The 13,619-nt window shown below is 41.0% G+C and overlaps 1 protein-coding gene across 2 annotated transcripts in view; it reads right to left on the reverse strand.

The window, feature by feature from the left end:
• Positions 1-13,619, reverse strand: part of C1H1orf87 (chromosome 1 C1orf87 homolog) — an 82,915-nt gene that overhangs the window by 38,176 nt on the left and 31,120 nt on the right. For both annotated transcript variants that reach the window (XM_031669364.1, XM_021942200.2), the window contains exons 4-7: positions 12,053-12,193; positions 10,970-11,233; positions 8,733-8,848; positions 4,206-4,371 (exon numbers count right to left, since the gene is read on the reverse strand). In XM_031669364.1, coding sequence (XP_031525224.1) covers positions 4,206-4,371; positions 8,733-8,848; positions 10,970-11,233; positions 12,053-12,193 — 687 coding nt within the window. The remainder of the gene's footprint in view (positions 1-4,205; positions 4,372-8,732; positions 8,849-10,969; positions 11,234-12,052; positions 12,194-13,619) is intronic.

The following is a 13,619-nucleotide window of genomic DNA, read 5'->3' on the forward strand; positions in this document are numbered from 1 at the left end:
ATAATTTCTTGCCTGGATGATTGAAACAGCCTTCTAAAAGGTCTCTCTGCCCCCAGTTTTGCCTGCTTCTAATCCATTCTCCAAACTCGATTGGAATGCTCTTTTTTCTCATTTGAATCTGATCATATCATTCACTTGTTTAATATCCTTCAATGGTTCCTTTGGACCTTCAGTATGAAATTCACGCTCCTTACAAAGACCCTTCATAAACTGGCTCCTACTTTCCATTCTAAAGTTGACTTGAGCAGGACTTACAGTTTCCTGAATTAGCCATGCTGTCATGTCAGTGCTTTCACATTGCGACTTTTACCGAGAACACTTTCACACTTTCCCATCTCTTCCCCTGTCTCCAAGTTTTTTTTTTTTTTTTTTTTTTTTTTTTTTTAATAAGTCTTGCCTCTGTCACCCAGGCTGGAGGGCAGTGGCAGGATCTCGGCTCACTGCAACCTCTGCCTCCTGGGTTCAAGCGATTCTCCTGCCTCAGCCTCCCAAGTAGCTGGGACTACCATGTCCACGAGTAGTGTGTGCCATCATGCCTGGCTAATTTTTTTATTTTTAGTAGAGAAAGGGTTTCACCATGTTGGCCAGGATGGTATCCATCTCTTGACCTTGTGATCCGCCCACCTTAGCCTCCCAATGTGCTGAGATTACAAGCGTGAGCCACCATGCCCAGCCACCCTGTCCCCTCATTCTTTGCCAAACTCGCCTGTCCTCTAAGATTCAGTGTTTACATCATCTCCTCTGGAGAGCTTTCAGGTGAGGGCACATTGGTGTTCCTTCTCTGTGTTCAAAGTCACTGCCGTCATTACACTGTCACACAGAATTGTGATGACATATTTAAAACATTGCCTTTCCCCTGAGCTCCTGGAGAACTCAGGAGCCCAAACCATAAAAGTCTGTTGTCCTCAGTTCCTACTTCAATGCCCAGAACACAATGAGTGAGTATTATGTCAAATGCAAGAATGGATTAAATATGCCATATTGATCAGAAAGGTGACTGTTGCATTGGAAGAGGAGAAAGATTCAAAGTTAGTAAAAATCTTTTTTATACTTTTAAGGCAGAGCTTAAAGTTATAGAAAACACTAAATATGAAAATAGAACCTGACAAACTACAGAAGGAGGTCTTAAAGTCCTGGTCCACTTAAACACATGTCTTAGCTAGAGTCTTGCCACAAGAATGAACTTCACATTCACAAACCCAGGCTATGTCAGTAAGGGGACTTCCTCCTGATGATGAGGAAGCTACATGAAAATGAAGCAAAGAGTAATTAAAACAACCTATGTTCTAGCTAGCTTCTCCTGGGAGGCAGGTTTGGGAGCAGTTTGGGAGGGGTTTGTGCTGTGAAGCAGAAAGAGGATGAGTTCAAATGCTGAAGAATATGGATTATGTAAAAGGGTTAAACTGAGCCTGCATGCATAGAATGTCTTAGGTTCTACAACCCTATTGAATCTACACCTGACTTGGATAATGGTCAGGGAAGTTAATAAATAAATGAATGTGTATCCACATTGCCTTGGCAGTCCTAACAGAAACCATCATTGCGTTGAAGGTATGCTAGAGGAACAGGATGAGTGAGTCCATAGAATGAAGATGGCAGATACTTTATATACTTCTATACTGACCTTTGTATATGGTCAAATTCCATTGATCTTAGTGACAAGACCCATAGAATATCCTTTGAAACTGCATTTATTTATCTTGGAAATTACAGATGATTTGTGAACCCTCTGAAATGGTGGCTGTGTGGATGTGCTTTTAAAATTTTTTAAAAAATCTTTCTGGACAGAAAGTGCATAGCTTTCATAGTCTGTGATTCTCTCTCCTGCACCCAAAGGAAATTCAGAGCTACTGGCCAAAACAACCCCCCCGCCCCCGCAAAAAAAAGAAACCTTTTAACTCAGTCATAACCTTTCCTTGTCCACTCTGAAGTCCCATGTTAAGGAGTAAGGGAGTAGAGGTATCATAGTGGCTGCTTCTGTTTCCAACGTCCCTTCGGCCTCAATTTGCCTCATGTTCTGGGGAAACAGAATTCTATTTTACGTGCCTCCCAGAACTGTATTATGCTCTGAGTGAGTTCCAGATGTCTTAAGAGATGCCAGATGGCTCATGAAAGGCAGACCAGCTTCAAGGAAAATGTACCCCATTTCTTTGGATCTGAACCATAAAGTTAAGCTTACAGGGATGGCTGTGGGGAGAAGAACATTCAAGATTCAAGGTCTGCCCTGACAACCAGACCTCAATGTGGCCATCACTTGACTGTGGGAAGATTCGCCTTTCTTAGGCTGTTTTGAAGTGAGACCCTCACCAAACACTGATTTCTTTTTTATAAGAAGGAAAGGAAGCATATACAGTGAGGGCCTTATAAATCAGATAGTATGCTAAATGCCTCCACATATTTATTTTATTTAATCCTCACATAGACACAGGAGGTAGATATTTGGGACCCAGATTTGTCAGTGGAAAATCTGAGACTTAAAGAGCTTTAGTAAACATATTTTGATTTTCAAGTTGTTTATGTTTCATTCTATGAGTATCATCTGAGAATATTCAAACTTCACCATTGGGTTATGTGGTTTCTAATCTAAGAAAAAATTGCGGCTAAGAATTTTTAGACTAAGAGACTATTTCTGTAGATCTTCTCACAAACAAGGCCACATGTGCTGTGTGGACTCTCCTAGAATGCTCTATCTCTCTTTCTCATGAAATATGCTTGCATGTATAATATTCAAACACACACACACACACACACACACACACACACACAGTTTTGCCTTTGCACAGTTGATTTTAATACAGAAGTTAAGAGAAAAATGCTTTTATCCTAGAATAAGAACTCATTTTCAACATATCATGTCCTTGCTCCTTAGTAAACATCACCGTTTTTTAAATTCTCTGACTCCCTCAATTCTAACCTCTGTATACCTAGATGAAAGGCATTTTCCAATCTTTCTAACAGGAAGTTTTTGGCCTATAATTTCCAATTCTTTCTAATCTTCTGGAATTCTAACTCTTGTATATTGAACTCAATGGAATCATCCAGATATCTTCTACCTAATGAAGTGCCGATTCTGCCTCTCAGTTTCCATAACTCTTCTGGAGTTTGAATCCTGGCCCTGCCACTTGTTAGCTGTGACTCTTGGGTGATTCAATTGGCCTCTTCGAGACTCCGTTGTTTTTTTTTGAGACAGAGTCTCGCTCTGTCACCCAGGCTGGAGTGCAGTGGCATGATCTCGGCTCACTGCAACCTCTGCCTCCCGGGTTCAAGCAATTCTCCTGCTTTAGCCTCCCGAGCGGCTGGGATTACAGGCATGCTCCACCACACCAGGCTAATTTTTTTTTGTATTTTTAGTGGAGACGGGGTTTCACCGTATTGGCCAGGTTGGTCTTGAACTCCTGACCTTGTGATCCATCCACCTCAGCTTCCTAAAGTGCTGGGATTACAGGCATGAGCCACCATGCCCGGTGAGACTCAATTTAAAAAATTTATTAAATGGGTATTGTAAGGACTACCTAGATTTTGTAGTATTTTGTACAGAATTAACTTTGTAAGTGTTATATGAGATAATGTAAGCAAAGCATTTAGCACAGTGCTTGGCACTTAGTAAAAGTGTAGTGATGATGAGGTGTTGCTAATAGAGTTACAGTAGTAGTGGTAATTATTATTTTACCTGTATCCATAGTAGCCTTATGATGGGATTTACTTGGCTGCAGCAGTTCCATGAATTATTATGGTTCTGGATTCTCTTCCATGAAGCGCATCTGCACTATTAATTAATGCTCCAAAACAGCATGGTAACCTCTACCGGCAGCAAATTACATTGGTCCCTAAAATTTGGTTTTCCTCAGGGATGGGACACCACATGCTGTTCTCATTGGAAGCCAGGAAAGAGTGTGAGAAATAAACATTTGGCCTTGAAAAAATAGTTGTTTTCCATTATGAAATATTATTTGGGTGTTGTTATATCCTCTATTATTAACATAAAACAACCCAGTATAAATAATTCCTGGATCAATTTCACAATTCCTGTACATTTCACAATTCCTTTTCTGCCTTGTTTTTCACTTCTCAAGCAAAGAAAACAAACACTTGTGTAATGTATTCCACAGGCAGAATACAGATCAGTCCTGTGCCTTATTACTATAGACCCAATGCCCTAAAGTAGCCTTTATAGAGGAACAAATCTGAAATTGAATTTTGGTTACCTTAGGTGGAGGAAGGCAGCCAGAGAATGAGCGATCTTCTTTTCGAAAACTCAGACTGAGATTGTCTATGTTGAGTCTGCCATTGGTTGTCCTTAGTGCCATCTTCAAAATCTCCAACAGACTCCTGTTCACTTCTGGCTGTGACCTGGAGTGTTGAGGTGGAGTGCTGATTGGAAGGGAAATGGGGAAGGCTATGAAAAGATGATCCACTCAAAACAGCTGCATGCTTTCCTACTACATCTCTCAACTTTGCTACACACTGTGGAACCAGTGAGCCCATCCACGAAGGCCCTCTCAGTCTTGGGAACCTGGTCATGAGGCTGCATGCAGATATTTCATAGCTTAAATTGTACCTGCTCCATCTGAGTGAGCTCTACCATCTCTTTTCCAAGAGGCATCAACCAATCTGACTACACCAAAGGCCAAAATTGTTAATCTATCTTTATAACTGTATTTTTTTTCTAGGTTGAGACAAAAAATAAGTAATCATAGTAGTTTACCTGCTTGATTTTGCTTTTCTTCAACTCAGATAATTACTGATGACAAATGAAATTTCTAAACTGCTCACTGCCACAAGCAAAGCAAAGCAAAGCAGATTCCACCAGATCCCCATACCAAGAGAACCTAGTTCCCTGGGAGGAAATCCTGAACCAGTTGAATTTCCTGCATTAACCTTGACTCTGCTCCTTATATCTGAAAAACCCAGAAATGTTTGGGAGTAATTACTTACAGTCTGGCATGCAAATGTACATAATTATTAAGATGGTCTGTCTAACTGACTATCATTATTTTAAATAATAGGTGAAAAGCAACAGGGTGAGATGTTTTAGTCACTGATTTTATGAAACTGGTTTGATATGTTTACTCATCTAACAGCCAAATGTATTTGTTCCTCCAGATCCAGGCAGACTATTGCTTCTTCTGTGAAGCTTTTGCTGTTTTCCATTGTTTCAAGTTAAACACCAAGTTCCCTAGAGGGACAGTCCATGACACTGCCCAACTTCTACCCATCTACATCAGGTTTCTTTCAGTGGTATGCTGGTAAATCTTTAACAATCAGCTCTGCAAGATAAAGCCCTAATTTGTTGCATTACTGATTTCCCTGGTATAAATACTCCCACCATGGTTGATTTCAGGCTACCACTGTGACATTGCTGAATGAGGAGTTGGGAAGAGGTGTGCATCATCGGCCCTGATGTCTGGCTCCTGCACACCCCTGATTGATATACTTATTCATAGTGCTTTGTTCTTTTCCTTAATAGGTCTCCTTCAACTTGTAGTCACATCTCTATTTCCTTATTTTTTCAAGTCTGACTTCCTCCCTAGTAGTCTGCTCTAAGAGGTCAAGTCTGTTTTGTTCCTTACTGTTTCCCAGGGATCTTGTACAGTACCTGGAATTGATTCATATCAGATGTATATAACTTTGTCCAAAGGTCATATTATTTCCTTTTTATTTTTTTTGGCTCTGGGACTCTCACACAAGCTTTGGCTCCAAATTATACTGTTCTGAACCTCTTAATAATACATAATATTTTCCAAAAGTTTGGTACAGAGAAGGAATAGTGGGCATGTGTCTTTATTTTGGTCACCAACTTTTGGATCTGCCTTCACCTGTCCAGGGAGTTCCCCAGCTCATGAGACAGTCCACCTCTCACTGTGGCAGAGGAGAATGCCAACTATTTGCTTTACCAGCCTCTCTTTGCTGCAAGAGCACATGACCTGGACACTGTCAATCAGATATCTCTGTTCCAGATCTGAATCATAAGTCTTCCTTCCTCTTTTCTTGCAAGGACAGTTTCTGGGGATAAGAATTCATGAAGCTTTGGTCCCTGGCTCACTACCCTGAGTACTGGATGGGCAGGTGTGGTATGGAATCCATTTACTGCAGCTGGTAGGGTTTCTTAGAAGACCTGTTGCAGATATTTATTTCATCTGGTCCCATTTAGGAGATGAGAGCTCTTGCCACCCCTGCTGCCACTGGCAATGCTGGAACCTTTTAAAACATCACAGAGCTACCCTATTAGAGTCTCTACCTGACAGATCATGAGAAGGGGATTTTCCTGATCCATACCTTAATTAACAAAGAGCCTGGCTTTATTACAGGCCATCAGTCTTGTATTTCTACAAACATACTGTCTGGTTTTTATAAAGCAGCACCTTCTCTGCTGCGCTCAAAATGATTTCTTTATGCGCCTTTTCTATAGAACAGATATTCAGGTATCCCTGAAAGTAAATTGATGTGAGCTCTTTAGAAAACTGGAAGTGCCAATTACATTCAGCAAATATTATTGAGCATCTTCTGTATGCCAGAAACTATGTTAGAACTGTGCTAGACACAGAGTTGGCCAGGACAGCCACGATTCCTAACCTCAAATATCAAATAAATAACTGAAAATGCCAAAACTGCTATGAAGGGGAAGGACTACGGGACGATATAACACACAGATCTAACCTTATCTAGGTATCAGCAAAGGCTTTCTGTCTAGGACTCTTAAGACCTTATATGCCAGGGAGTGGCCATGTATTCTACTGCATGGTCTATGACCTCTCAGGGCCAAAATTTACAGTATGTATTATGTGAAGGATAGTTGCTGTTGGTTAAAAATTTGTAGGGCTTTATGGCTTTCAGTAAGACAGTTGCTCCCAGAGTGGTATTTGACTGGAGTGCCTAGATGGCAGTATTGTTTTCTTTGGACCATGAGCCCTAAAGGAAGAGACCAGGCTTTGTCAATCCTGTAATTCACTGTGGCCAGCAAAGTAAGCCTGGCAAACAGCTCACATTCAATGAGTGTTGAAGTTATCAGTGAAACAGGGCATACTGTAGGAGGAATCAAGTCCAACCGTTGGCCCAAGGATGTTTTCAAACAAACAAAACAAACAAACAAACAAACAAACAAACAAAAACCCCTAGCTTCTTCCTAGACTAAAACACTTAACTCTAATGCCATAGCTCTTAACCACCATGTCACATTATTTGCAGCTGAAAAGAGTGTCTTCTAGAAGAATAGTTCAAAATAATAAAAACACTTATATAGTACTTACTATGTGCCAGTCACTGATTTTTGGAATTTTGCATTTATTAACTCAGTTACTATTACAAATCAATGAAGTGAAGTATATCATCCCCATTTTACAGTTGGAGAATGGAACTACAGAGAAGTTAAGTGAAACGCCAAGGTCACATAGCCCCAGAGTGGCAAAGACAATAGTTGAGGCCAGGCTTTTGCAATGGAGGCTATGCTCCTAACCACTGCGATTTGTCACCTTTTTTTGGCAAACATGAGAATATCATACTTTATTGCATTTCATCTCTGATTATATTTCTCACATCTTATTTTTATTTTGAGTAATTTCTTTCCCTTGAGATTATATGAAGTGACTGCGGATGCCTGAACCTCAAACCTTTTTTTGCTAGTGCCTGCAACCCAGGAGCTGACTGACTGAACATCTTTTTGGAATCACACTTTATAGATGAGTTCTGTACCCATACACAATCATTTCTTATTTCATAATGAGGTTTTTCATTTTCACACAGCAACCTCATAAAAAGACACATGCTTGATGTTAAAAAACATATGCAATTGCTGCAAATAACTTTCTATGTTGGCCTGCGCACAAAAAAGAGAGAGAGAGAAAACTCTGAGCACAAGCCAAGTGCTGGTGAAGAGCAAAGTGATTCTGCATCGGGTGAGGTGTTTGAGTGAACGCCTTCAAGATCCCTGCCAGCACTAGGAGTCTAGTGCCGTGGACTGACTGAATTCCCTCAAAGTTCCTGTGTTGAAACCCTAATGCCGATGTGATAACATCAGAAGGTTGGGCCTGTGGGATTTGGTCATGAGGGTGGAGTCCTCATGAGTAAGATCAGTGCCTGTCTTAGTCTATTTTGGACTGCTATAACAGAATATCTGAGATTGGGTCATTTATAAAGAACAGATATTTTATTTCTTCAGTTTACAGGGGTGAGAAGTGCAAGGTCAGTGGCAGGCATCTTGCAAGGGCCTTCTTGCTGCATCATTCTGTGGTGGAAGGCAGAAGGGCAAGAGGAGGCAAGGGTGAGAGATCAACCCGCTTTTACAACAAATCCACTCTCTTGGTAACTAACTCACTCCTGAGATAATGACATTAATGCATTCAAGAAGGCCGAGCCCTGTGACCTAATCACCTCTTATTAGGTCCCATCTCCCAGGGCTGTTGTTGCATTAGGGATTAAGCTTCCAACACATGAACTTTGGGAAAACACATTCGAACCATAGCAATACCTTTGTAAGGAGAGGCCCACAAACCAGCTTGCTCTGTTTCTGCCATGTGGAGATACAGAGAGAAGTCAGCAGTGTGCATCTTGGGAGAGCCCTCCCAGAACTCAACCATGCTGGTGCCCTGATCTTAGACTTTCAGTCTTCACTTCAGAACTGTGATTCATACATTTATGTTTTTTATAAGCCACCCATTTTATAGTACTTTTTTATAGCAGCCCACACAGACTAAGACACCTAGGAACAAAACCCTCACAAAAAAGGAGAAGAGTACCTTTGGCTATGAGTGCCATGACTCTCAGTTTTTCTCAGGTCTGCAGCTGCTTTGTTTTGCTGTGGATAATCTGATGCTGCACTGTTTAAAAACCAGAGTAGCTTTTCATAATTCACCTGAAAATTACATGTAAAATAGAATATCCTCATTTAATTTACATGTAAGGAAAGAGGCCTGTTGAGATAAAATGTGTTTGGCAAATTTTTACATTAAACATTTTTAAAAAACCACTTAAAAATATAGTATCATAATTATTGGTGTTTTTAGCAAGTATTCTAATTATTTTCCCTTCTGGACAAACGGTGAAATTGTACTTCCTGGTTGTCTTGTGGTTGGATAAGGCCATGTGACTAGTTCTGGCCAATGAGTTATAAGCAGAACTGAGACCCTGTGAGCTAACATAAGACCCTCCAGGACTCTTTTTCCCCTTCTGCTGTCCTGTCCAAAAATATCCTAAAGTGGCTGTTTCATCATCCTGGGTCCCAGAGCTAAAATGACAACAGTGTTGAGAACTATGGCTGGCTCTATGGAAATAAAAATGAGAAAAAATAACCTTTTGTGACTTTAAGCCACAAAGATTTTGGGGTTATTACTATAGCATAACCTAACCTCTAGCCTCTCTCTCTCTCCCCACCCCTGCCCCGACTCTCTCTCTTGTTCCTTCTCACATATCTTATACATTTATTATATATGCTGTATTCAGCAGATATATTTAGCTACATTGAGCAGATATATTCAGATAATCTGAAGACAAAAATGTATTAGGCTAAATGAAAAATCTGAAGACCCTTTTCCTGCACAGGAAAGGACTGAAGGAATGTCATCCATTTCCACTGCTAGGCTGGATGCCATCCTAGGGACTCTGGTGGACAGAGAGCTCCAGGGTAGCAGAGGGGTGAGCAGTGGGAAAGAGAAGTTAGATAGGGTCCCTGATAGAAACTAGGTCTCAGGCCAGAAAATCTGGTTGAACTGAATATTCATATAGGTTGCACTAATAAATCAATACTGTATTGCTAAATACTTCTCATAAATATATAACTAATTCTATTAGTTTGCATTTATCACATTACTAAATCCTGAGACTAAACTTGCAAGGTTGGTTTTGGCCCGGTTTTCTGGATGAGATCATTGAGGTATGGGAGAACTTAAGTAGAGTATGCTCCATGTCACAGAGCTAATGATGGTGGGATTAAGATTAAAGTCCAGGCCTTCTTTTTTAAGGTTTCTGCTGTCTGTTGCTTTGCCATTGATACATGCTCACTAATGATTTTCTTATTGCTATTATTTCTTCCTAGTTTAGGGTATTTTCCTCTGGCTCCCTGAATTTGGTGACACTTGGACTACTCTTTATATTCAGATATAGGTATGAGCTTGGAAAATACAATGCCCAAAGAACTCTGGCCCTGTCACTGGGAAACGTGTGTCTTAGCATGGGGTCTGCCATTAATTCTCTGGTTTCCTAAACAAGTTCCTGGACATCCTCTGGGCCTTAGTTCCTTAATCGGTAAATTTCAAAGATACTCCCCACTTCTAACTCTCTAGGAAGTTGTGATGACACAAAGGAGATCTTTGCTCAGTCTCAATTCTTACCTTGGGTCCTGCAAACTAAGCTAGCTCATGAATAGACTAGAGTGGGCCCATTATCTTGAATCTGTAACTACCCTGATGTTGTTTAAAAGCTGACACTGTGAGTTGGGGCAGGGAGGACCTTTAAAGAGAAATGAAACAGAGCAAAGAGACCTAAGTCTATTTTCCATTCCAACTAGAAATTTCTACACATGAATATAAATAAGCTCTTTTTTTTTTTTTTTTTTTTGAGACGGGGTCTCGCTCTGTCCCCCAGGCTGGAGTTCAGTGGCGCGATCTCAGCTCACTGCAACCTCTGCCTCCCAGGTTCATGCCATTTTCCTGCCTCAGCCTCCCGAGTAGCTGGGACTACAGGTGCCCACCACCAGGCCCGGCTAATTTTTTTTGTATTTTTAGTAGAGATGGGTTTTCATTCTGTTAGCCAGGATGGTCTCGATCTCCTGACCTCGTGATCTGCCCGCCTCAGCCTCCCAAAGTGCTGGGATTATAGGCGTAAGCCACTGTGCTTGGCCTAAAAAAGCTTTTTATCTCAGTAGTCAGTGTTAAAAGTCATTTGCAAGAAAGTTGCTAACTTCTTAATCTTTTACCCTGGTGGGTACAAGTTAAAGAAACAAAAGGAACACACACTTCCAATAGCATCATGGCCATACCATTTCAGGAGAACCCCTCTTAGAAAATCTCTGACAAAGGATTTTGACTGTTGGTAACTGTAGAGGGACTTCATGCTTCAAAAAGAGGCGGCTCAGCTGAGATTGGAGAAGAAATCTTGAAGAGATTGGGTCCAGGATCTTCAGCTCTTTCTGAAGTTTTTCTAATAAGTTGGAACGCAAAGGACGTGACTTGAGTTCTCTTCTGACCACGGCAAGAAGAAAAGTGTCTTCGTTTGTTGTCCCACTCGGCCTCTGGCCAATATCCTAACAAAACAATGAAAAACAAAGAGCCAGACTCTTCAATCAGCCAGCTAAAGACCAAAGCAAGGAAGCAGAGGTGCACTGGGGCTGGTATCTGAGCATCCACTCTCAGGCCTGGCCTGGAGCAGGACAAGTCAGTGGCACTGAAGGTGAGCATTCAATCTGGTGTATTCATTATTTACAATGCATCAGCTCTCTTCCTTCAGGAGAAGAAAGCAAATCCTAGAGTAAATGGTCTGGTAGAAGATGCTTTAACATACATCATTTGCCTTTTACAAAATAACTGCTTTGATGGTATGAGAATTTAGAGTAACACATTTTGGAGACCCATTGTAGCTGGGAGTTTAGCATGGGGGATGCAAATTAAGGATGGTGTCTAGACCCTGACTGAGTTAACTGGGAGCATCATGGCCCTTTCTGAGCTCAGCAATCCTAGAAAAGGAGGAAGGTGGGAGGAACATGAGGAGTTCGGTTGAAATTTTTAAGGTTTGTCTGTGAACTCCCCAGGACACTTTCTGGAAAGCTGACTGGATAAACGAAGTCTGGTGTCCATTTGTCCATTCTCAGACTGTCTTTATTTTTATTATTTTATTATTTTTTTATAGAGGTGGGGTCTCACTATGTTGTCCAGGCTGGTCTCAAACTCCTGGCTTCAAGTGATCCTCCCATATTGGCTTCTCAAAGTGCTGGCCTTACAGGTGTGAGTCACTATGACCAGCCCTCAGACCGACTTATCATCTGCTCTACATCAAGAAATACAGTCAACAAATAATACTCCGTCATCTACAATAGACACAACTCAACAACTCTTAGTATACACACCTCAGGTTGGTCAGAGCCGCCTCTCACCATCTGTTCCAAGGACCAGTCTCTAAGCTTTCTCCTGGGAACGCCATGCACATAGGATAGGGACTGGTCTCCGGTTGGTACAGAGCTACAGTGGACATTTGCCTGACTGGGAATCTTAACAGAACACGGACAAAGGGAAGCAAGGAGCAGAAGAGGAGGTAGGGAAGAGAAGGAGGAAAGAAGGGAGAAAATGAGTAAGCCAACCAATTTCTTTAAGCACATTCCCAGTTCTAAATGAACTTCTGCCCATGTATCATCGAGTCATTGAATCATCAGTGAAGAAATGTTGCCTTCACACCAATTTCAGCATTATACGCTTAACACATGTTAGACAAATATATTCACAGGTGGGTATGTTTCATTTGGGCAAGAAAGTGTCTGTGACAGGCCAAAAATAATAGGTAGAACATAAGGTGTTTATAGTCAAATGTGGGGTTCTTATTAGAGATAAGGGTATCATTAGGCTGTTTTAATTAGGAGGTTCAGGAAGGGCAGCAAAGGTAATTGTTAACTTTAACAAGAGATTGAAAAGCTCAGAATATTATACTGTAGGAGTAATGTCACTAAAAGTTACAATAGCATAAATGATAGAATTAGGATCAATAATAAAACCCCGTTCTCTCTTGCCATGGAGCATGGTATATTAATTGTGTTTTTAAATTATTCATATTTTATGGTGTTTTGACATCTTAAGAAGGTAGGCCTTGCTGGCTGGGGGGGACTGCCCCTCCCAGGACTATCTAATTCCTAGAGATGGTAAACAACTGGCCTGCTAATACATCTTTTATATGCAAACCAATCCTGAGTTCAAAACCTAAGATACCTCCTTTATTTAACTCTCACACAGCAAGCCTTTTTTTCTCCTGCCCTAAATAAATCCAAGACTAGGTTCCAGACAACCAGGATAGTCACTATGCCCCAAAGCCTGGGGGAATTATTCCAACTAGCCAGTCCTAAGCTGTTTGTTCTGCCCTGCCTTGCCTTTCCCACCTAAACCCCAGAGAAAGGCTATGGCTTGTGCTTTTCTCTCCTTGCTCCTCCTTTTGCCTCTTGATGTCCTCAAGTAGCCCAATGTGGTGTGGAATCCCCGCTTCTCTTGGGAAATGAAAGCAATTAACTCTTTTTTCAAAGGCAATTGTCTCCAAATATGTTATCTTACCGTACCTGATTAAAACAAAAACTTGGTACAAATCAAGACACGTGGTTATTTTATTTATTTATTTATTTATTTATTTATTTATTTATTTATTTATTTATTTTTGAGACAGAATCTTGTGTTGTCACCCAGGCTGGAGTGCAGTGGCACGATCTCAGCTCACTGCAACCTCTGCCTCTCGGGTTCAAGTTATTCTCCTGCCTCAGCCTCTGGACACATGGTTATTTTTAATACCAGGTAATAGAAAGGTGACATGATCAGAAGGATTCTCTAGAAACTACTAAATTGACAGCCATGTTGAATAACCTATCAGTATGAATAGCAACCCAGAGATGTTTTATAGTCATGAACATTTTAAGTAAAAACCAAGAGGCTCTCTAGAGT

This window comes from Papio anubis, chromosome 1 (genome assembly GCF_008728515.1).
Source record: "Papio anubis isolate 15944 chromosome 1, Panubis1.0, whole genome shotgun sequence".
Lineage (NCBI taxonomy): Eukaryota > Metazoa > Chordata > Mammalia > Primates > Cercopithecidae > Papio > Papio anubis.